The sequence below is a fragment of the Lucilia sericata genome, unplaced genomic scaffold (genome assembly GCF_015586225.1).
Source record: "Lucilia sericata isolate MDLA Ls3-8-SP2 unplaced genomic scaffold, ASM1558622v1 Contig000191F_arrow, whole genome shotgun sequence".
Classification (NCBI taxonomy): domain Eukaryota; kingdom Metazoa; phylum Arthropoda; class Insecta; order Diptera; family Calliphoridae; genus Lucilia; species Lucilia sericata.
In genome coordinates, this window is record NW_023994219.1 from 1 (window position 1) to 22,568 (window position 22,568).

The window sequence follows — 22,568 nt, forward strand, 5'->3', positions numbered from 1 at the left end:
TATAGACTAGACTATAAACTAGACTATAGACTAGACTATAGACTAGACTATAGACTAGACTACAGACTAGACTATAGACTAGACTATAGACTAGACTATAGACTAGACTATAGACTAGACTATAGACTAGACTATAGACTAGACTATAGACTAGACTATAGACTAGACTAGACTAGACTAGACTAGACTATAGACTAGACTATAGACTAGACTATAGACTAGACTATAGACTAGACTATAGACTAGACTATAGACTAGACTATAGACTAGACTAGACTAGACTATAGAATAGACTATAGACTAGACTATAGACTAGACTATAGAATAGACTATAGACTAGACTATAGAATCAACTATAGAATAGACTATAGACTAAACTATAGACTAAACTATAGACTAGACTATAGACTAAACTATAGACTAGACTATAGACTAGACTATAGACTAGACTATAGACTAGACTATAGACTAGACTATAGACTAGACTATAGACTAGACTATAGCCTAGACTATAGACTAGACTATAGACTAGACTATAGACTAGACTATAGACTAGACTATAGACTAGACTATAGCCTAGACTATAGACTAGACTATAGACTAGACTATAGACTAGACTATAGAATAGACTATAGACTAGACTATAGAATCAACTATAGAATAGACTAGACTATAGACTAGACTATTGACTAGACTATAGACTAGACTATAGACTAAACTATAGACTAAACTATAGACTAGACTATAGACTAAACTATAGACTAGACTATAGACTAAACTATAGACTAGACTATAGACTAGACTATAGACTAAACTATAGACTAAACTATAGACTAGACTAAGACTAGACTATAGACTAGACTATAGACTAGACTATAGACTAGACTATAGACTAGACTATAGACTAGACTATAGACTAGACTATAGACTAGACTATAGACTAGACTATAGACTAGACTATAGCCTAGACTATAGACTAGACTATAGACTAGACTATAGACTAGACTATAGATAATAGACTATAGACTAGACTATAGAATCAACTATAGAATAGACTAGACTATAGACTAGACTATTGACTAGACTATAGACTAGACTATAGACTAAACTCTAGACTAAACTATAGACTAGACTATAGACTAGACTATAGACTAGACTATAGACTAGACTATAGACTAGACTATAGACTAGACTATAGACTAGACTATAGACTAGACTATAGACTAGACTATAGACTAGACTATAGACTAGACTATAGACTAGACTATAGACTAGACTATAGACTAGACTATAGACTAGACTATAGAATAGACTATAGACTAGACTATAAAATCAACTATAGAATAGACTAGACTATAGACTAGACTATTGACTAGACTATAGACTAGACTATAGACTAGACTATAGACTAAACTATAGACTAAACTATAGACTAGACTATAGAACTATAGACTAGACTATAGACTAGACTATAGACTAAACTATAGACTAAACTATAGACTAGACTATAGACTAGACTATAGACTAGACTATAGACTAGACTATAGACTAGACTATAGACTAGACTATAGACTAGACTATAGACTAGACTATAGCTAGACTATAGACTAGACTATAGACTATACTATAGACCTAGACTATAGACTAGACTGTAGACTAGACTATAGACTAGACTATAGACCAGACTATATATAGTCTAGTCTATAGTCTGATATATAGTCTAGTCTATAGTCTAGTCTAGTCTACACTAGACTATAGATTAGACTATACACTAAGACTATATACTAGAGTATAGGCATTGACTATATACGTGACTATAGAATAGGACATAGAGTACACTATAGACTAGACTAGAGTATTGATTTCACTACAGACAAGATATCGACTAGAAACTGTAGACTTGACTATAGACTAGACTCATATACTAGCCTATAGACATGATTGTAGACTTGATATAAACTATACTATAGTTTAGACTAGGGATTGGACCATAGTCTAGAATATGGAATGGACCGTAGTCCAAAATAAGGACTACACTATAGTCCAGTCTATAGACTATAGTCCAGACTATAAACTAGTCTATAGTCCAGACTAAAGACTAGACTGTAGTCCGTACTATAGATGATAATATAGTCCATACTGCAGACTAGATTATAGTCCAGATTTTAGACTATACTATAGTCCAGACTATAGACTAGATAAGTCTAAACATGTAGTATTATTTCAAAATAATCTGAAATTGTCCAATTTTTGACATTTTATAAAAGAAAGCTTTTCCAAATTTATTATGTTCCAGCATTCAGTCAAAGTTTCATTAACTTAAGTTTCCACATATAATTCTGCAGCTATTTTTAAAATTTTAACACTATTATAGAACCCGTGGGCAGTGTAGGGCCTCGTGTTAATAAAAAAGACAGTTTAAGCTCTGATACCGTTTAACCAAGGCAAAGAAATAACTCTACTCTGTCCAGCTCAAGCATATCCAGTGCCATTTTATAGGTAAATTTTTAAAAAGAGAACTTGTAAACAAAATTAGTTCAAAAGTCTGTGAAGTAAACCTTAGATCCCGAAAATCCCAACATTCATAGTCGAGAGCAATGGTGGTTAGAAAGAGAACATCCTGCAAAAGTTGTGTTTGTGTAAAAAAAAATCGGTTTAATTGGTTTGTGTACCAGGAGCACTCTTTGTCCATCATTGTTCTATAGATGTTAATGGTAAAATTTACTCTCTTGAGAGCTCTTTTTCCACTCTCTTAAGTAGATGTGAGTGGTTTCAAGAGAGCTCTTTGTTTATTTTTGCTGTAGTCATAATATTTGTTGTTATTGTATTCCTCTTTGTTCTGTTAGAACCTATGGGTAGCGTTGGTCCTAAAGTAAGTCTTTCGGAGCAATTACAAAAATCTGCGGTCAATTTAAAAGCCACGGTGGCCTTATTTTGTCCAGCTCAATCATTTCCAGTGCCGGCCTACAGGTGTGTTATATATTATAGATTTACTTTCTTAAGAAAACAGCTATGGGTCCTCTTATACACTACAAGGAGACAATCTAGTAGCTGGTTCAGAGTTTAGAATATTTCAATATTTTATTAAACTAAATGCTCTTTAATATCTTCTATTAAATTAATATACTATACTATTAGCTTAATATTTGCAGGGATTTCAATAGAAGTTTTTCCAACTTTTCCAACCCCCCTTTCATAACTCTCTATTAGCTATAGCCATTTACTCTTTCCTATTCAATTTAAGCTTGTTGTGTGAAACACATAATGACATTTTAAGTACCTCCTAATCCAACATCAAAAGGCAGCAAAGTTTTCTTTAAGTCCAATACTATAGTTTTTACCGTTATGTTTTTGTTTTGAGTCTTAGTGTGTTTGCATGTGACTCATAGTATTTTCCAAAACTTTTTTCTTTTTGCTTTAGAGCCTGTTGCTAGTGTTCGACCCAAAATAAGTGTGGGTGAGAGACGTAAAGATGCTGAGGGCAGTGTAAATACAGCATTGAGTATTTTCTGTCCGGCACAATCATATCCGGTGCCAGTATTTAGGTAGGGAAAGTTAAAATGTTAAGCGAACTCATTAGTTAGCTAATAATATGAAATTATAGAAAAATAGGGTCTGATCTTGAAGTATGATTTATATATTTGTAAATGAGATCTTTAATAGAGAATGGCCAGATCTCTTACTGGCGTTTGTATAGTGACTTGATCTTGTGATTCGATTTCTATATTTGGGAAGATCCTGGTGTCCTTCTTTATATAAAGATTGACAGATATCTTAACTTCATTTGAATTGCGATCTGATGTTGTGTTTGATTTCTATCTGATCGTGAAGTAGGATTTATATATTTGTATAGGTTTTGGTTCTGACTTTCTCTGAATATAAATTCTTGGAATATTTACTACTATTTGACTATCCTCATCGTCAAGTAAGGATTGATCTGATCTTAAATAGAGATCTGAGCAACCTTAAGAGCGAGTTATTTAACTAATAATTGCAACATCTAGTTGCTGTTTGACCAAATTGCAAGAACAATTAAGAGACACAATTATTCTCATTTAGAGAGACTTCGTTAAACAACTATCGCTCGATTTTGTTTCTGTTTAACATGATCTTTTGTGAGTTACTGCCTTAACAACATTCAGAGATAGTTTTTATTAAAATTTAAAGACTTTTTAATCAAATTTTCTTCATATTTGTAAAATCTTAATTCTATATATTTTATAGAACCCATGGGCAGTGTGGGACCCAAAATTAACTTGTCTAATCGACGTAATGATGCTGAAACTGTTATCAATGGTACCGTTAGTATTTTTTGTCCCGCTCAATCGTATCCGGTGCCAATTTTTAGGTAAAATATTTTGAAATGATTCTGATGTTATATTTTTTAAATCGTTTTATAGAACATTTTTAATTTTAAGAAAATTTTCATCCTAAACTCGGTGAAATGTGAGCCACATTCAAGCAGTTTTCTTAAAACAATCATTTAACTGGTCCGCTGTATAAATCTGCTTTTTGCTTTTAACATAATTTCTTTCCTTAGAACCGGTGGGTCATGTTGGTCCCAAAATTAGTGTAGGCGAACGTTTAAGAGATGCCGGAGCTAAAGAAAATGCCACCTTTACCATGTTTTTGCCCAGCTCAAGCTTATCCTATGCCCAGTTACAGGTATTATCTAATTAGAACATATAAGAATTTAGTACAACAATAATTCAGGCAGTTTTTAAATCTCACATTCACGATAACTGGTTAACCGATTTCTCTAAATCACCAGTTATTATAACAATAGGGGTATATATCATATTTAATGTTTTAATATAACTTTTTAGAACCCCTGGGCAGTGTGGCCCCCTAAAATATCGGTAGAGAATCGTTTGAAAAATGCCGAGGCTAGCTTGGGTAAAAGTATTACTCTATTTTGCCCGGGGCAGTCTTATCCAGTGTCCTTCTTCAGGTAATATTTAAGATAACTAGGCATTTATTAGAAAATTTGCTTAAGCAATAGATATCGCTAAGACAACTGAAGGCAAATATATAATATTACCATAGCAAGTCAAAATTTAGACCCTAATTGTGATAATATCGGTACATGTTGTACTTCTTCGATATCGAATGAATGCCCTTTTTAATGTAGGAATCGATTGTGTTAAACCCCAACATTCAGGTTTAAAATTCAATATTTACTGAAATTTTCAGAACTATTTTCTAACAATTCATTATACAATGACATTTTAAGAAGTAGATTCTGCATGTTATATAACAATTCATTATTAAATAACAAATTTTAGAACCGATGGGCAGTGTGGGACCTAAAATAAATGCTCAAGATGAGCTAAATATGGTACGTTCGAAACAAAAGCAAGATACTACTCTCTTATGTCCAGCTCAGTCATATCCGGTGCCATTTTTTAGGTAAGATTTTTATAGAAATATAAAGAAAATTTTATTTTCCGAACCCACAAAAGTTTAGAAGTTTAGGGTCCATATTTCCAATATATAGCAACAACATTCCGGCAGTTTTCTTTACTTTCAGGAATTTTGTTTAATACAATATGTCGAAATTTTCAGAACCCGTTGGCTCAGTTAGTCCCCGTTTAACTTCCGGTGATAAGACCCGTAATATTGACATACATTATAATAGAAGCGTTACTTTACTATGTCCAGCTCAAGCTTATCCGGTGCCTTTTTTTAGGTAAATCAAAATAAAGAATCTTATAGAACGATTTCTTATGCCAATATGAATCAACTCTTTGAAATATACTGGTTCTACTTAAAACAGAACTGTTTTAAGAGGGTTTAAAAGTAAAGGGTTCACTCTTGGTTTTCATACTTAGTTCCAATATTCAAGCAGTTTTCTTTAAGTTTTTAATTATACGAATAAACCTTCTTAATCAAACTTTTTCTAGAACCCATTAGTGGTGCTGCTCCCCGTGTTGCTTCTATGCAAAAACTGGTTTAGAATTTGTTTCCCACAATAATTCTGTGGCAATTATGTGCCCTGCACAGGGATATCCGGTACCAAATTTTAGGTATATATTTAAAAAAGTGTTGTCAATTATTGCTTTTAAAAGTAAACGTTTTTCGTTGACATCATCAAACTTCAGGCAGTTTTCTTTAAGTGTAACTAGGTATTGCTTATTAAATATTAACATGTGTATATAACTTCTTTTAGAACCCATTAGTGGCGCCGCTCCTCGTGTAGCTCTAATACAAAAAAATGCCCTTGAATTTGTTCTAATTAATGGGACAGTTTCGTTAATGTGTCCAGCTCAAGGTTATCCAGTGCCAAACTTTAGGTAATTTTTGCAAATGTATGCAATAAAAAAAATTATAAAAATTCCGGCAGTTTTCTTTAAGTAATCTTAATATTTAGTTTGTTTTCCTAACTTCTACTCAAATTTTCAGAACCTATTACCAGCACCATACCCAAAGTTATATCTTCTGCTAAATTCGATATGAAAACTTTTCCTTTGAAGTCCACATTTGCTTTACTTTGCCCAGCTCAAGGCTATCCAGTGCCCATTTTTAGGTAAAATCCTAGACTTTAAAAATTTTCTTCACAATAGTTGAAAATAATTCACAATAGATTAATATAACTATAAAACATTCTCAATAGTTGACTAATAGTACAGACTAAACCATAGACTAGACTATAGACTAGACTATAGACTAGACTATAGACTAGACTATAGACTAGACTATAGACTAGACTATAGACTAGACTATAGACTAGACTATAGACTAGACTAGACTATATACTAGACTATAGACTAGACCATAGATTAGACTATAGACTAGACTATAGACTAGACTATAGACTAGACTATAGACTTGACTATAGACTAGACTATAGACTAGACTATAGACTAGACTATAGACTAGACTATAGATTAGACTATAGACTAGACTATAGATTAGACTATAGACTAGACTATATACTACTCTATAGACTAAACTAGAGACTAGACTAGACTAGACTATAGTCTAGACTATAGCCCAGACTATAGACTAGACTATAGACTAGACTATAGACAAGGCTATAGACTAGACTATAGACTAGACTATAGACTAGACTATAGACTAGACTATAGACTAGACTATAGACTAGACTATAGACTAGACTATAGACTGGACTGTAGACTAGACTATAGACTAGACTATAGACTAGACTAGACTATAGACTAGACTATAGACCAGACTGTGGACTAGACTAAAGACTAGACTATACTATAGACTAGACTATAGACTAGACTATAGACTAGACTATAGACTAGACTATAGACTAGACCAGCGGTTCCCACCGATTTTTACTTTGCGGACCCCTTGAAGAACTTATTTAATTTCGCGGACCCCCATACATATTTTGATATTCTATTGTTCTAAATAATTGTCCATTCGAAAATTGACCTAGTCCATTAATCCCTAGGTCTAATAAATGTAGAGATGTCATATCTATAAAATATTCCCGTACATTGAGAATATATAATATTTCAGATAGGTTTTCAATTGCATGTTTTGAAGATAGAATGACTTCTTTGTTGATATGTTAACATGATGTTTCATTTTATGATCGTGAGATCTTTCATGTTCATTTTTCTTCAAGGTAGCGAAAATATCAATATCAAATATTGTCACATGTGCTTAAGAAGTCACGTTTTAAAAATTTGTTGCGATTGCAAAGGGTGAACTGAGTAAGTGAGCTAAGTTTTCGGGAAAATAATATAAGATAGTTGGACTTCTTCTATGTTGTTGCGGAATGCGTTATCCGCTTAATATATGATTTGAACTCTTTGTTAAAGTACTGTGAATTTGGAACTTAAATTTGAATTTTAAAATACCAACGAATTATTTTACTTAATGGTTTTTGGCTACATATTTACGCGAAACGCTATGGATTTTCTGATGTTAATTTAATAATATGTATTGGTCGACAAAATCAAGTTAAAATCTGTGTATCACGTCGGATTGGAATATTTATAAAGAGATGCATAAAGAGTCACCTCTGTTTTGAAAATATATAATTTTAGTCCTTTCAAACAAAAACACTTTTGCTTACAATTTGATAAACTTAAATCTATAATAAGCTTGTCTTTGAATTGAACTTCATACTCCGGAATTAATTTAATTGTAAGGCAGAGTATTATTTGTCTGAAATAAAAACCATTATTTCAGTACATATACAGGAAATAAAAATTACAAATCACGCAATACTTTACTTTATAAAAGTTATACAATAAATTTGTACGGCCTAGCTTCTTCCTGATAAACAACCGAAAAAATAAAATTCAACAAGTAAGAGTGTTATATTCGGCTGTGCCGAATCTCATATACCCACCATCAAACCGTATGCCGTAATAGGGTGATATTTGGAATATGGCTTAAGTCAATTATGGACCGAGCTCTTTTGAACTAACAAAATATTAATTTTTAAAAAACAAATATTTTATTTCAATTCCTAAACCGTGAGCGTCAATTATGAACCGATACTCATAAAATTTTGTACATAGATTATGTATAGAACTTGTTTATGCAAAATTTCAGCGCTATACTCGTATTTTATATTTTTATTAACCAAAACTCTTTCCTGAAGGGAACCTTTTGTGAATTACAGACCCATTCCGCATGAAATTCGGAGCGAATTTCATAACCGTAACTCAAATTTTTAAGCCTGTAGTGATCGTCTAAGTAATGTTCTGAAGGGGACCTTATATGGACGGTAGGGTAAATTATGGACGGACCCTCCCTAAATTTGGTGGTGAGATTTTGGCACGCATTAAACTTATGTGCGTCAATTTTCGTCACATTCATATTTTTAAGCCAGTAATGAGCATTGTAGTTATTTGCAGAGGGGGACCTTATATGGGGGAAGGGTCATTTATGGGCCGATCCAAAAAAATTGGTACGGTGGTTTTGGCTCGTAAGAAACTTACGTGTGTAGCATTTCATCGCTTTACTCGTATTTTTAAGACAGTAATGAGCGTTTAAGCTATTTCCTGAAATGGACCCAATAGGGCGAGTAGGGCCAATTATGGACCTATCCATATAAAAGTTATTAAAAAGATTTTGGCTCGCGAGGAACTTAATTGTGTAAAATTTTATTGCTATATTCGTATTTTTTAGCCAGTAATGAGCGTTAATGTAATTTTCAGAAGGGGACCTTATATGGGGGATAGGGTCATTTATGGGCCGATCTTAGAGCGATTTTGGTTTGTAAGAAACTTACTTGTACCGAATTTCATCGTTATACTCGCATTTTTGGACCAGTAATGAGAGTTAAAGTAATTTTCTAAAGGGGACCTTATATGGGGGGTAGGGCCAATAATGGACCGATCCTCAAAAAATTTGGTAGAAAGATTTTGGCTCACATGAAACTTATTTATGTCGATTTTTTTCGCTATACTTTTACTTCTAAAGCAGTTATGCCCGTTAAAGCTGTTTTTTACAGGTCCACTTGTATGGGGGCTATCCGAAAAAGTGGACCGATATTGCCCATTTTCAATACCAAACAAACCTTAACAATAGAAAATATTTGTGCAAAATTTCAACTGTCTAGCTCCTCTCGTGTGGTCCCTATCGTGATTTCAACAGACAGACGGACGGACGGACAGACGGACGGACATGGCTAGATCGTCTTAGAATTTAATAAGGACCCGGAATATATATACTTTTATGGGTCTATGACCAATATTTCGATGTGTTACAAACGGAATGACAAAATCAATATACCCCCCATCTTTTTTGATGGTGGGTATAAAAAGTCACCAAAAAATTTAGGATTATTGCACAAAAATTGGAGATATTTGTACATACATATAAAAGAATATTGTTTATTCATGTTTTTTTCGTTCGTCTTCGCGGACCCCCTAGGATTTTATTACGGACCACTTGGGGTCCGCGGACCCCCATTTGGGAACCGTTGGACTAGATTATAGACTAGACTATAGACTAGACTATAGACTAGACTATAGACTAGACTATAGACTAGACTATAGACTAGACTATAGACTAGACTATAGACTAGACTATAGATTAGACTATAGACTAGACTATAGACTAGACTATAGACTAGACTATAGACTAGACTATAGACTAGACTATAGACTAGACTATAGACTAGACTGCAGACTAGACTATAGACTAGACTATAGACTAGACTATAGACTAGACTATAGACTAGACTGTAGACTAGACTGTAGACTAGACTATAGACTAGACTATAGACTAGACTATAGACTAGACTATAGACTAGACTATAGACTAGACTATAGACTAGACTATAGACTAGACTATAGACTAGACTATAGACTAGACTATAGACTAGACTATAGCCTGGACTACAGACTAAACTATAGACTATAACTGTAGCCTGGACTACATACTAGCCTATATACTAGGCTATAGCCTATATACTAGCTTATAGACTATAGACTAGACTATGAACAAAACCATATACTAGACTATTGACTAGGACTATTGACTAGACTATAGACTAGATTATATAGTGGACTATAGATTAGACTATAGACTCGACAATATACTAGACTATAGATCATACTATGGCCTAGACTTTATAGAAAATGTTTATGATAACAATAATATTTTTCTGATGATTTTCAAAAATGATTTATTATTACAAAATATCCCTCCTTCCGGCAGTTTTCTTTAAAAATCTTTAAATCCTTTAACAAAATCTTAATAAAAATTACTTCCTCTTAGAACCGGTTTCTAGCACGGCCCCCAAAGTGCCACCCGTTAGCGCAAGACCTTTAAGTAGTAAACAAAACTCAAGTGTTTCCATTTTATGTCCAGCTCAAGGTTATCCAGCACCTAATTTTAGGTAAGCTTTAATAAGATACCAGGCAGTTTTCAAGAAATTTTATTTAAAAAAAATGTTCTATATTTGTTATTAAAGTCTAATTTCTTAATTTCTTGTGTTATTTAGAACCCATTTCTAGTAGCCCTCCCAAAATCAATGCTTTAACCTATAAACCCAATGTGGTGGACTTGCATGCTAGCTCAGCAATATTATGTCCGGCACAGGGTTATCCGGCGCCTAGTTTTAGGTAGGAAATTTGTTTTAGAATCTAATAAAAACTTAAATCTTTTGGAATCAACTTAAAAAAAACATTCAGGCAGCTTAAATTCTACTGTATATAATAATTTTTTTCTATAAATAATTTTTGAAATTTTAATTTCAATCATCATTCTCTATTTAGAACCAGTTTCCAGTACTGCTCCTCGTATACCCTCTATAATGAGTAAACCTTTTGAATTAAAACAAAACTCGGATATTTCGCTTCTCTGTCCGGCCCAAGGTTATCCAGCTCCCGTATTTAGGTAAACTAAAGATTAGACTAGACTATAGACCAAAGTTCTGACTATAGACTAGACTACAGTTAAGACTAGATTAAACTAAAGTTCTGACTATAGTTCTCATTATAAAGTACACTATGGTCCAGAATAGAGCCCAAACTGTAGTCAAATCCATATTATAAACCTTTCTATAGTTCTGATTATAGACCAGACTAAAAAACAGATTATAGACTAGATCATATACTTAATACTACTTTAGCTATCTTTCGAAACCATTCTTTAAAAATATGCATTTTCGTATTTTCTCAATTGGTTTGAAACTCTGCCAACTGGTTTATGTTCAAATTTTTAGTTCCTACCAACATTCAGTAGTTCTCTGTTTCGAATTTAACTACATATTCAGATTCTTAAACAATTTCCCTTTGATTTTTAGAGCCCATTTCAAGCAGTCCCCCTAAAACTCCTGCTTTGCAACAAAAACCTTTAGAACTCAAACAAAATAAAGATATTTCTCTATTATGTCCGGCTCAGGGTTATCCAGCGCCATTATTTAGGTAAGAAACGCCAATAATTCAGACAGTTTTCAGAATCCTAGATAATTGAAAATTTTTAAAAACTAACTCAAATTTGTTTTATATAAAATAGAACCTGTAGGGGGTAAAGCTCCTACTTTATTGTCTCATGACATTAAACGTTCTTGGATCGAACGTCTGCAATCGCATGATTTGGCTTTATTTTGTCCAGCTCAAGCATATCCAGTGCCAGCATTCAGGTTGTTATTTAAATTAAAGTTTAAATTTTATTATTTTCTACTATTTTAGTTGAGTTTTTTATCAAATTTGTTTGTTTTCATTATTAAAGAACCGGTTAGCGCTAAGGCTCCCACTTTGTCTGGTGACGTTAAATGGTCTGGTATTGAACGTAAATGGGGCGTTAGTTTTGCTATATTGTGTCCAGCTCAGGCATATCCAGTGCCAGTGTTTAGGTAGAGATTTTATTTATATATTTATATAGCTTATAGGTTTTATAGATTACGTCATAGTTTCGCGAAAAGTGCAATTGTCGAATCGTGACAGCTGCATGATTGTAGATAAATATAAAAAAAATTATCAAAAAATTGCGAGGAAAGTTAAAAAATTTATTATTTGTGTTTTTCAAAATAAATATTTTTGTAAAATATCTGGTGTTAATACCCTCCATGAATATAGACTATAGACTAGATTATAAACTATACTGTAGACTAGACTATAGACTAGACTATAGACTAGACTATAGACTAGACTATAGACTAGACTATAGACTAGACTATAGACTAGACTAAAGACTAGACTATAGACTAGACTATAGACAAGACTATAGACTAGACTATAGACTAGACTATAGACTAGACTATAGACTAGACTATAGACTAGACTATAGACTAGACTATAGACTAGACTATAGACTAGACTATAGACTAGACTATAGACTAGACTATAGACTAGACTATAGACTAGACTATAGACTAGACTATAGACCAGACTATAGACTAGACTATAGACTAGACTATACACTAGAATATAGTCCAGACTATATACTAGACTATAGTCCAATCTATAGACTAGACTATAGTCCAATCTATAGCCTAGACTATAGTCCAGACTATAGACCAGACCATAGACCAGTCTATAGACTAGACTCTAGTCCAGACTATAGACCAGACTATAGACCAGACTATAGACCAGACTATAGACCAGACTATAGAAAAGACTATAGATCAGAGTATAGATCAGACTATAGTCCAGACTATAGACCAGACTATAGTCCAGACTATAGATCAGACTATAGACCAGACTATAGTGCAGACTATAGATTAGACTTTAGACCAGACTATAGTCCAGACTATAGTCTATACTATAGACCTGATTAAAGTCCAGACTATTAACTAGACTATAGTCCAGACTATTCAGACTATAGACCAGACTTTAGTCGAGTATATAGTCCAAACTATAGACCAGACTATAGTCCCTACTATAGACCAGATTAAAGTCTAGACTATTAACTAGACTATAGTGCAGACTATTAACTAGACTATAGTCCATACTATAGACTAGTTCAGACTATAGATTAGTCCAGACTATAGACTAGCCCAGACTATAGTCCACTAGACTATAGACTAGCCCAGACTATAGTCCACTAGACTATAGACTAGACTGTAGAACAGACTATAGACCTGACTATAGACCAGACTATAGACCAGACTATAGACTAGACCTTAGTCCACACTATAGACTAGATTATAGTCGAGATTATTGACTAGACTACAGTCCAGATTATTGACTAGACTAGTTCAGACTATAGACCAGAGTATACAGCAGACTTTACACAAAGTATAGTCCAGACTATTAATTAGACTACAGTCCAGACTAAAGACTTGACTATAGTCCAGACTATAGACTAGGTATAGTCCAGACTATAGTCCACATTATAGACTAGACTGTAGTCCAGACTATAGACTAGACTATAGTCCAGACTATAGTTCAGACTATAGTCCAGACTATAGACTAGACTATAGACTAGACTATAAACTAGACTATCGTACAGACTATAGACAAGACTATAGACCAGACTATAGACCAGACTATAGACCAGACTATAGTCCAGACTATAGACTAGACTATAATTCAGGCTATAAACTAGACTATAGTTCAGACTATAGACTAGACTATAGTCCAGACTATAGTTCAGACTATAGACAAGACTATAGATTAGACTATAGACTATACTACAGACTAGACTAAAGTCCTTACTATAGACTAGTCTATAGTTCAGACTATAGACTAGACTATAGTTCAGACTATAGACTAGACTATAGTTCAGACTATAGACTAGACTATAGTTCAGACTATAGACTAAACAATAGTTCAGACTATAGACTAGACTATAGTTCAGACTATAGACTAGACTATAGTTCAGACTATAAACTAGTTATAGTCCAGATTATAGACTAGACTATAGACTGGACTATAGTCCAGACTATAAACTAGACTATAGTTCAGACTATAGACTAGACTATATTCCAGGCTATAGTCCAGACTATATATAGACTAGAATATCGTTATCTTAAATACTACATGTAGGGTATCATGTAGTCGTGTTTGTCTGACTTTTTCCATATTACCTGTTAGTTTCAACATTTTACGCCCAAATATTGAAAAACTGTTTATTTATTTTGTAAACCTCCACTATTGTTTTTCTCTAACCCGATTTTAATGGCCAATAAATCATTAATCGAATGAACAACTTTTAATTTTTCTAGTAAAATACTTTTTTTTTTTTTTTTTGTTCGTTTCTACAATATTTACACTCATTTGCAGACATTCATTCATACATTTTGTATTGAACGATACCTACGCAAACTCTACAACTGAAATAGTAAAATATACATACAAAAACAAAAAAACGTATTGAAAAATCAAGACTGACAAATAAAACTAAATAAACAATTTCGTATATAAAAAAATCACGTTTTATGACAGCTCACTCCATCTTGTGGTGGAGACCGGCAAAAATCGTATGAATACAAAACCACCCAAAGATATAACAAAACAACAAAGTATAACAAGTTTATTCATGCATATTTTACAACAACAACGACAATAAAGTGCAAACAAAGCAAAAAACACAAATAAATTGTTTACATTAAGTATACGCTCTCTAGACCTCTCACCCGCCTTCTGCTCAGATTTATTAGTATTTGTGATAAAAAGTGCCCCCATCAACAACTCTAACCAGTTAGTTACCCGGTATTTGTTTTTGTTGTGCCAATTTATGAAGTAAACAAAGTACAAAAGAAAATGGAAGAATTAAAAATAGCGGTTCTATTAATAACAGCTGTTTTTAGTTTGCTAGCTATCTCTTTCTTTAATAAAGCAACTTACTCTTTTACTCTTTAAAGCAAAGCGCAGGCCTGGAGAGAGAAAATTTCCCAAAACAAATGCCCCTTAAAATAAAGAGAGAGAACGAGCACCACAACTTGTTATTATTTATTTGTTTGAAAAAAGGGTGGTGGGTTTATTGTTTAGAATAGAGCGAGCAAAACAAATGGGAAGAAAAACAAATATTGCTCTCTCTCTCGCTTTTTAAGGTTTATCTCGAGAGTGTAAAAACCAGTTTGTTTTTAATTTTATGAATGAATACTCAAGCACGTTTTTGGGTCATGTTTACCAAACGTTCACTTAGTTGAGAGAAATTTTAATGACTTGTATAACCGGCGTGGGTGTGTTGGTGTATATAGGGTGGTCTATGTCTCTGTCATTCTCTTTTACATTTTGTTTTAATATATAATACAAAACCTTCCACCCAATGACTTGTTGCATTTTTAACGTTAAATCGTTTTGTTTTTGTCGCCTTGATTGGTAGTAAAATAAAAATGTCCTTGATACGGTTTTTTTGTGTTTCATTTACTCCTGACCTTATGTATGATTAACATTGACCTTTAACCTGATTAAAAAGTTTAAGGTTATGTGCTAGTTTTTAATTTGAATTATTAAATCAAAACTTTTAAAATGAAAAATGATTGGGACTTAAACAATTTTGGGCAGTTTTCAAGAAAAAGTTCAGAAATATTTATATAAACTTGATTTTCTAAATTTGATTTCTTTTTATCAACTTTAGAACCTATTGGTGCCAAAGCTCCCACATTTTCTTTGGAGTATTCATTAATAGAAGTTAAAAAAGCTCAGGGTTTAAGTTTTGCTCTATTATGTCAAGCTCAAGCCTATCCGGTGCCCATAACAAGGTAAAGAGAAAATAAAACTTTATCCCAACATTTATGACACTTTTCTAAAACTAGTGTCAATAAACTATACGATTTGTTTTATTATTAGAACCCATGGGTTCTAAGAAACCCGCCTTTCCCGGGGAAGTGCAAACTTTTTCTCATCATGCTGGCATTAATGCAACATTAGCGCTAACCTGCCAGGCTCAAGCCTATCCAGTGCCATTTTTTAGGTGAATATGTTAAATAAGAAACAGTTTCTCGAATAAAATATTAATTTTGCAAAGTAATCGGTTCCTCGAACCAAGTATTTAGTTTATTTCTAACAAGAAAACACTTATTGTTCTAATAATTTTAGCTTTAAACAAGTAATCACTTAGTTTTACAAGATTTTTAGCAGGATACTGAAAAAACATATAGTTTTGTTAAATAAGCAGTTAAATTTACAAAATAATCGGTTACTTTAACAAAGTAATCGGTTAATTTAGCAAATAATCACTTAGTTTTACAAGATTCCAATAATTTAAGCCAAATATCTTAAAACTTAAAGAGCATTCTTAAAAAAATGGTTATTTTTAGAAAGTAATCGGTTACCCAATCAAAATAATCACTTATTTTTACCAAGTAATCAATACGTTTGGAAAAAAAAATCAAATCAAAATTAGCACAGTACAATTTTTAGCCGAAAATTTTCTTTAAAAAGTAGTTATTTTTACAAAGTAATCGGTTATCTAAACAAAGTAATCGGTTATTTCAACAAAGTAATCGGTAGTTTAACCTTTTAGTTTAAGCATACAATCTGATCATTTTGCAAAATGCGTTAAAAAGTAAACAGTTATCTGAAACAAGCGGTTACTTGTACCAAATAATCGGTTACTTTAACAAAGTAATTGGTAATTTTTACATTATTATCATAGTTTTCAAAAGAACGTATAATTGGTTATTTTTACAGAGTAATCGACTACTTGCACAAATTATTCTATTTAAAATACAAAGTTATCGGTTACTTTTGCAAAGTAATCGGTTGCTTTTGGAAAGTAATCGGTTACTTTTGCAAAGTAGTTGGTCACTTTTGCAAAGTAATCGGTTACTTTTGCAAAGTAATCGGTTACTTTTGCAAAGTATTCGATTAATGTTGCAAAGTAGTCGGTTATGTTTGCAAAATATTCGATGTAATTTATTATAACAAAGTCATCAATAACTTGTGAAAAGTATGCAATCAATTTAACAAAGTAATCGTTTAATTTTACAAAGTAATTAATAAATATTACTAAATAATCAGTTACTTTCAGTTCAATCGGTTAATATTCAATATAAGCTCTCATATTCTTTAGCCCTACAAGTCAAAACTTATATTTTTACGAGAAATTCTTTAATTTAAATCGGTTACTTTCCTTAACAAATGGTTACTTAGTGCTAAATTTCAACATTCAGGCAAAATTTAACTTTTTAATTAAATTAGTTTTTTCTCAATTACTTAAATATAAATTTCTTTAACCTTAGAACCCATGGGCTCTAAAAAGCCTGCTTTTCCTGGAGGTGTCAAGACTTTTTCTTACGATACAGCCATTAATTCGACCTTAGCTTTAACATGTCAAGCTCAAGCTTATCCGGTGCCATTTTTTAGGTAAAGCTTAAGTTTTAACTTTAAAAATTTTACCATAAATCGTCCACATCCGGAGAGTTTTTCTTTTAATCTTTTAGGTATTAATGTTTGCTAATCGATTTTATAATTTTTAGAACCTCTAGGCTTTAAAGCTCCCTCATTCCCGAGTATTGCTTCTAGATTTACAGCGTTTGTTGCTAGAAATAAAACGATAGCATTGACCTGTGAAGCTCAAGCTTATCCAGTGCCATATTTTAGGTGATTATTGTTTACAAAGTAATCGGTTACTTTAATATTACTCGAAAACTTTAAAACCCCAACATTCAGGCAGTTTCTTAAAAAAGGTTTTTAACATTATTTAAACGTTTAACCATGATTGTTCATTTCAGAGCCTTTAGGCTTTAAAGCTCCCTCATTTCCCAGTGTTGCTTCTAGGTTTACAATTTTTGTACCTCGAAATGAAACTATCGCTCTAACTTGTGAAGCCCAGGCTTATCCGGTACCATATTTTAGGTAAACTTTTAAAATAAAGCTTAATTTTGCGTTTCTATAACTCGACGCAACTGGTTCTGTACTATTAGATTCGTATCTTTAAAATTTTCTTAAATTTGAATTCTTTTTAGAACCGGTGGGTGCTAAAGCTCCCACATTTTCCAGTGATTCGAAAGGTAGCATTTTTGTGCGCAACATTAACTCAAGTTTTGCTCTATTGTGTCAAGCTCAAGCTTTTCCAGTACCTATAATAAGGTAAAGAAAAAGCTTTAAGCTTTTCTAGGCAGTTTTCAATTAGTTTTTGTATTAAGACAAATTTCATTAATTCATGACACTTTTTTGTTTTTCAATAGAACCTGTGGGTGCTAAAGCTCCTACCTTTAACACCGACTCCAATGTATTTTCATATGTTCGTTCAATTGGTCAAAGTTTTGCTTTACTTTGTCAAGCTCAAGCTTTTCCAGTGCCCATAATAAGGTAATGATTTCCTTAAAATAAAAACATTCAGGCAGTTTTTGTAACAATTTTTTTTTTGTTAATGAATTTAAAATTTTTAAAATTCTAGAGCCTGTGGGTGCTAAAGCTCCTACATTTAATACCGTCTCCAAAATTAGCAGTTTATTGGGTAAAAGTTCAGCTGAAGTAGTATTGTTATGTCAAGCTCAAGCTTTTCCAGTGCCATTCTTTAGGTAAATTGTTTTAAATGAAAAGAAAAAGTTTTATATTTGAAAATTGAGAAAAAGTTTAATAAGCTCTGGAGAAATTGAGGTTTCTAAACTTGAGACAAAAGCTTTTTGGTATATCTCCAAATCGAACATTCATTGCAAAAACTTTAAGCTTTTTTATTACAAAAGATCTTATGACTTTTTTTGAAGCTTTCAAATGCAAATCATTTATAAGCTTTTTTGTGGAAATGTTTTGTTAAGCTTTTTTTCATACAAAAGCTTTTATTAACACTTTTATACAAATTATTTTATTAGACTTTTTAATGCAAATGCCGTTTAAGCTTTTTAAAAGAAATCTTAAAGAGCTTTTTTAATACAAAAGCTTTTGTTAAGACTTTTATGTAAAAACTTTTGTTTCCTAAAGCTTTTAATAAGATGTTTGCTATAAGCTTTTTACTTAGAAAATTTTAGAAAGTTTTTAATTTAAATGCTTTTAATAAGCTTTTTATTGCCAAACATGTAAATAAGTTTATAACTGCTCTAAGCTTAATAAATTTTTTTACAAAATTGTCATTAAAGCTTGCCTTAGGTTTCTTATTACAAAAGCTCTAAAAAGCTTTATATTGTAAAAGTTCTAAAAAGATTTTTTACCAAAGTTCGTAATGAATTATATAACAAATATTAAACAATTTAAACATTAATTGTTAATTAAGCTTTTAGTAAAAGCTTTTTCAACATTCAGGCATTTTTTCAATATTTATTTTCGAAAATTCGATTTCATTAAACCATTTTTGTCTATTTTATTATAATTTAAGAACCTTTGGGTGCTAAAGCTCCAGCATTCGCTTCACTTTCTAAGGGTAACATATTTTGGCAAGCTCAGGGTCAAGATATAGTCTTATTATGTCCAGCACAAGCCTATCCGGTACCCATACATAGGTAAATAATTGAAATATTAAAACAAACTTCAGGGCAGTTTTCAATAAATCATATTCTGAAAACAAACATAACTTTAAACTTTTGTTTACAGAACCTTTAGGTGCCAAAGCTCCCGCCTTTTCTTCCTCTTCGAAAAGTAGCACATTTATAGAAGAACAGGGAAAAGATTTGGTATTACTTTGTCAAGCTCAAGCCTATCCGGTGCCTATATTTAGGTGTGATAATTTATTACTTTTATGAAGGCAGTTTTCAATACTTTTATTTAAGTTTAAATTAAGCTTTAGATTTAACATTTAAATTTTTATTTGTTATAGAACCTTTGGGAGCCAAAGCTCCCAATTTTCCCTCTGCTATGAAAAGCAGTACATTTTGGGAAGAACAGGGCAAAGATTTGGTATTATTATGTCAGGCTCAAGCTTATCCTGTACCAATTTTTAGGTAAATTTCTCTCAATTAGAGTAAATTGAATTGAAAGCTTTCAAGATTAGGTTAAGCTTTTGGCTACACTACCAACTGGTTCTTTTAGGTTCTTTACATAAAAAAACTTAAAAAATTGTTGTATTTTTCCTCTATTCTAGAGCCCATGGGTGCAAAAGCTCCTACATTTTCTAGTGATGTATCTAGTTCCACTATAACACGTTTTTATGGTCAAAGTTTTGCTTTATTATGTCAAGCACAAGCTTATCCAGTGCCTATAATAAGGTAAAATTTAAAAAGCTTCATGACATGATTTACTTTAAAGCTTTTGGGATTAGGTAAAACTCTCGGCTACACTACCAACTGATTCTTTTGGTTGTTTAACATAAAATTATTAAAAAAAAAAAATTCAATTTTTCCTTCCTTATAGAGCCCATGGGTGCTAAAGCTCCTACATTCTCTAGTGATTTGGCTAGTTCCACTATTATACGGTTTTATGGTCAAAGTTTTGCTTTATTATGTCAAGCACAAGCTTATCCAGTGCCTATAATAAGGTAAAGTTTAAAAAGCTTTCACTCAAAAAAAAGCTTGTATCTATTAAAGTGATTCATTGCTAGTTATTTTAGGTTAAAATTTCTTTAATTTTCCTAATTGGTTTCTAAAAAATTTTGTATTTTTCTAGAACCTGTTGGTGCTAAAGCTCCTACATTTTCTGGTGAATCAAAAAGTTTTACATTTGTCAAAGAAATTGGTCAAAGTTTTGCCTTACTCTGTCAAGCTCAAGCATTTCCGGTGCCAATTCTAAGGTTAGTTTTTGTTTTATAAAAACCTATGGGCAGTGTGGGTCCTAAAATTTCGGGTGGACGTTTGCAAGAGGTTACTAAAAATGCTCAAGACAGTTTAGCCATCTTATGTTTGGGTCAAGCTTATCCTACACCCGTATTTAGGTACTTGTACATCAGGCAGTTTTCATTAACAATAAATTTATGTTTTAAAGAAATTTTATGTCGTATGTGTGTTCCATTTATAGAGCCGATTGGTAGCGTTGCACCTCGTGTCTCAGGTGATCGTTTGCAAGAACATACCATGGGTTTGGGGGATAGTTTTGCCATATTATGTCAAGCTCAAGCTTATCCTATGCCTGTTTTTAGGTAATTAAATATTCGCCTTAAAGGTTTCTAGCAATTCCGGCAGTTTTCTTTACTAAGTATTAAACTTTTTATAAGCTTTACTAAGCTTTTCTTTATTAAACCCTTTATCTTCAAACATGCTCTAATTTTCTTTTAGAACCTTTGGGTCACGTTAAACCCAGAGTCGCCACAAAGAGTATAGAATTCAGTGATGTGCCTCAAGGTGAAACTTATGTGGGCCATTGTCCCGGTCAAGCATATCCGGTACCAGTTTATAGGTAGAAAAACAAATAATATTTATATCCCTCCTCTTACCTTATCTATTTTATACTTATGTGGGCCATTGTCCCGGTCAAGCATATCCGGTACCAGTTTATAGGTAGAAAAACAAATAATATTTATATCCCTCCTCTTACCTTATCTATTTTATACTTATTCTATAGTCCAGACTATAGTCTATTCTGTAGTCCAGACTATAGTCTATTCTATAGTCCAGACTATAGTCTATTCTATAGTCCAGACTATAGACTATTCTATAGTCCAGACTATAGTCTATTCTATAGTCCAGACTATAGTCTATTCTATAGTCCAGACTATAGTCTATTCTATAGTCCAGACTATAGTCTATTCTATAGTATATTCTATAGTCCAGACTATAGTATATTCTATAGTCCAGACTATAGTATATTCTATAGTCCAGACTATAGTATATTCTATAGTCCAGACTATAGTATATTTTATAGTCCAGACTATAGTCTATTCTATAGTCCAGACAATAGTCTATTCTATAGTCCAGACTATAGTCTATTCTATAGTCCAGACTATAGTCTATTCTATAGTCCAGACTATAGTCTATTCTATAGTCCAGACTATAGTCTATTCTATAGTCCAGACTATAGTCTATTCTATAGTCCAGACTATAGTCTATTCTATAGTCCAGACTATAGTCTATTCTACAGTCCAGACTATAGTCTATTCTATAGTCCAGACTATAGTCTATTCTATATTCCAGACTATAGTTTATTCTATAGTCCAGATTATAGTCTATTCTATAGTCCAGACTATAGTCTATTCTATAGTCCAGACTATAGTCTATTCTATAGTCCAGACTATATAGTCTATTCTATAGTCCAGACTATAGTCTATTCTATAGTCCAGACTATAGTCTATTCTATAGTCCAGACTATAGTCTATTCTATAGTCCAGACTATAGTCTATTCTATAGTCCAGACTATAGTCTATTCTATAGT

The 22,568-nt window shown here is 32.3% G+C and overlaps 1 protein-coding gene across 20 annotated transcripts in view; it reads left to right on the top strand.

Moving 5' to 3' along the window:
- The first annotated feature begins 2,390 nt into the window (after positions 1-2,390).
- The window catches only part of LOC119601799 (Down syndrome cell adhesion molecule-like protein Dscam2), a 104,841-nt gene continuing 84,663 nt past the window's right edge, over positions 2,391-22,568 (top strand). For 15 of the 20 annotated variants that reach the window (XM_037952958.1, XM_037952959.1, XM_037952970.1 and 12 more), the window contains exon 1: positions 16,175-16,302. In XM_037952958.1, the coding sequence (XP_037808886.1) occupies positions 16,184-16,302 (119 nt within the window). In that variant the 5' untranslated portion in view covers positions 16,175-16,183. Of the gene's footprint in view, positions 2,500-4,594; positions 4,666-5,937; positions 6,027-6,240; positions 6,294-16,174; positions 16,303-21,218; positions 21,340-22,568 lie in introns of those variants that run through there. The other 5 variants (XM_037952976.1, XM_037952966.1, XM_037952972.1 and 2 more) reach the window with 5 other exon arrangements.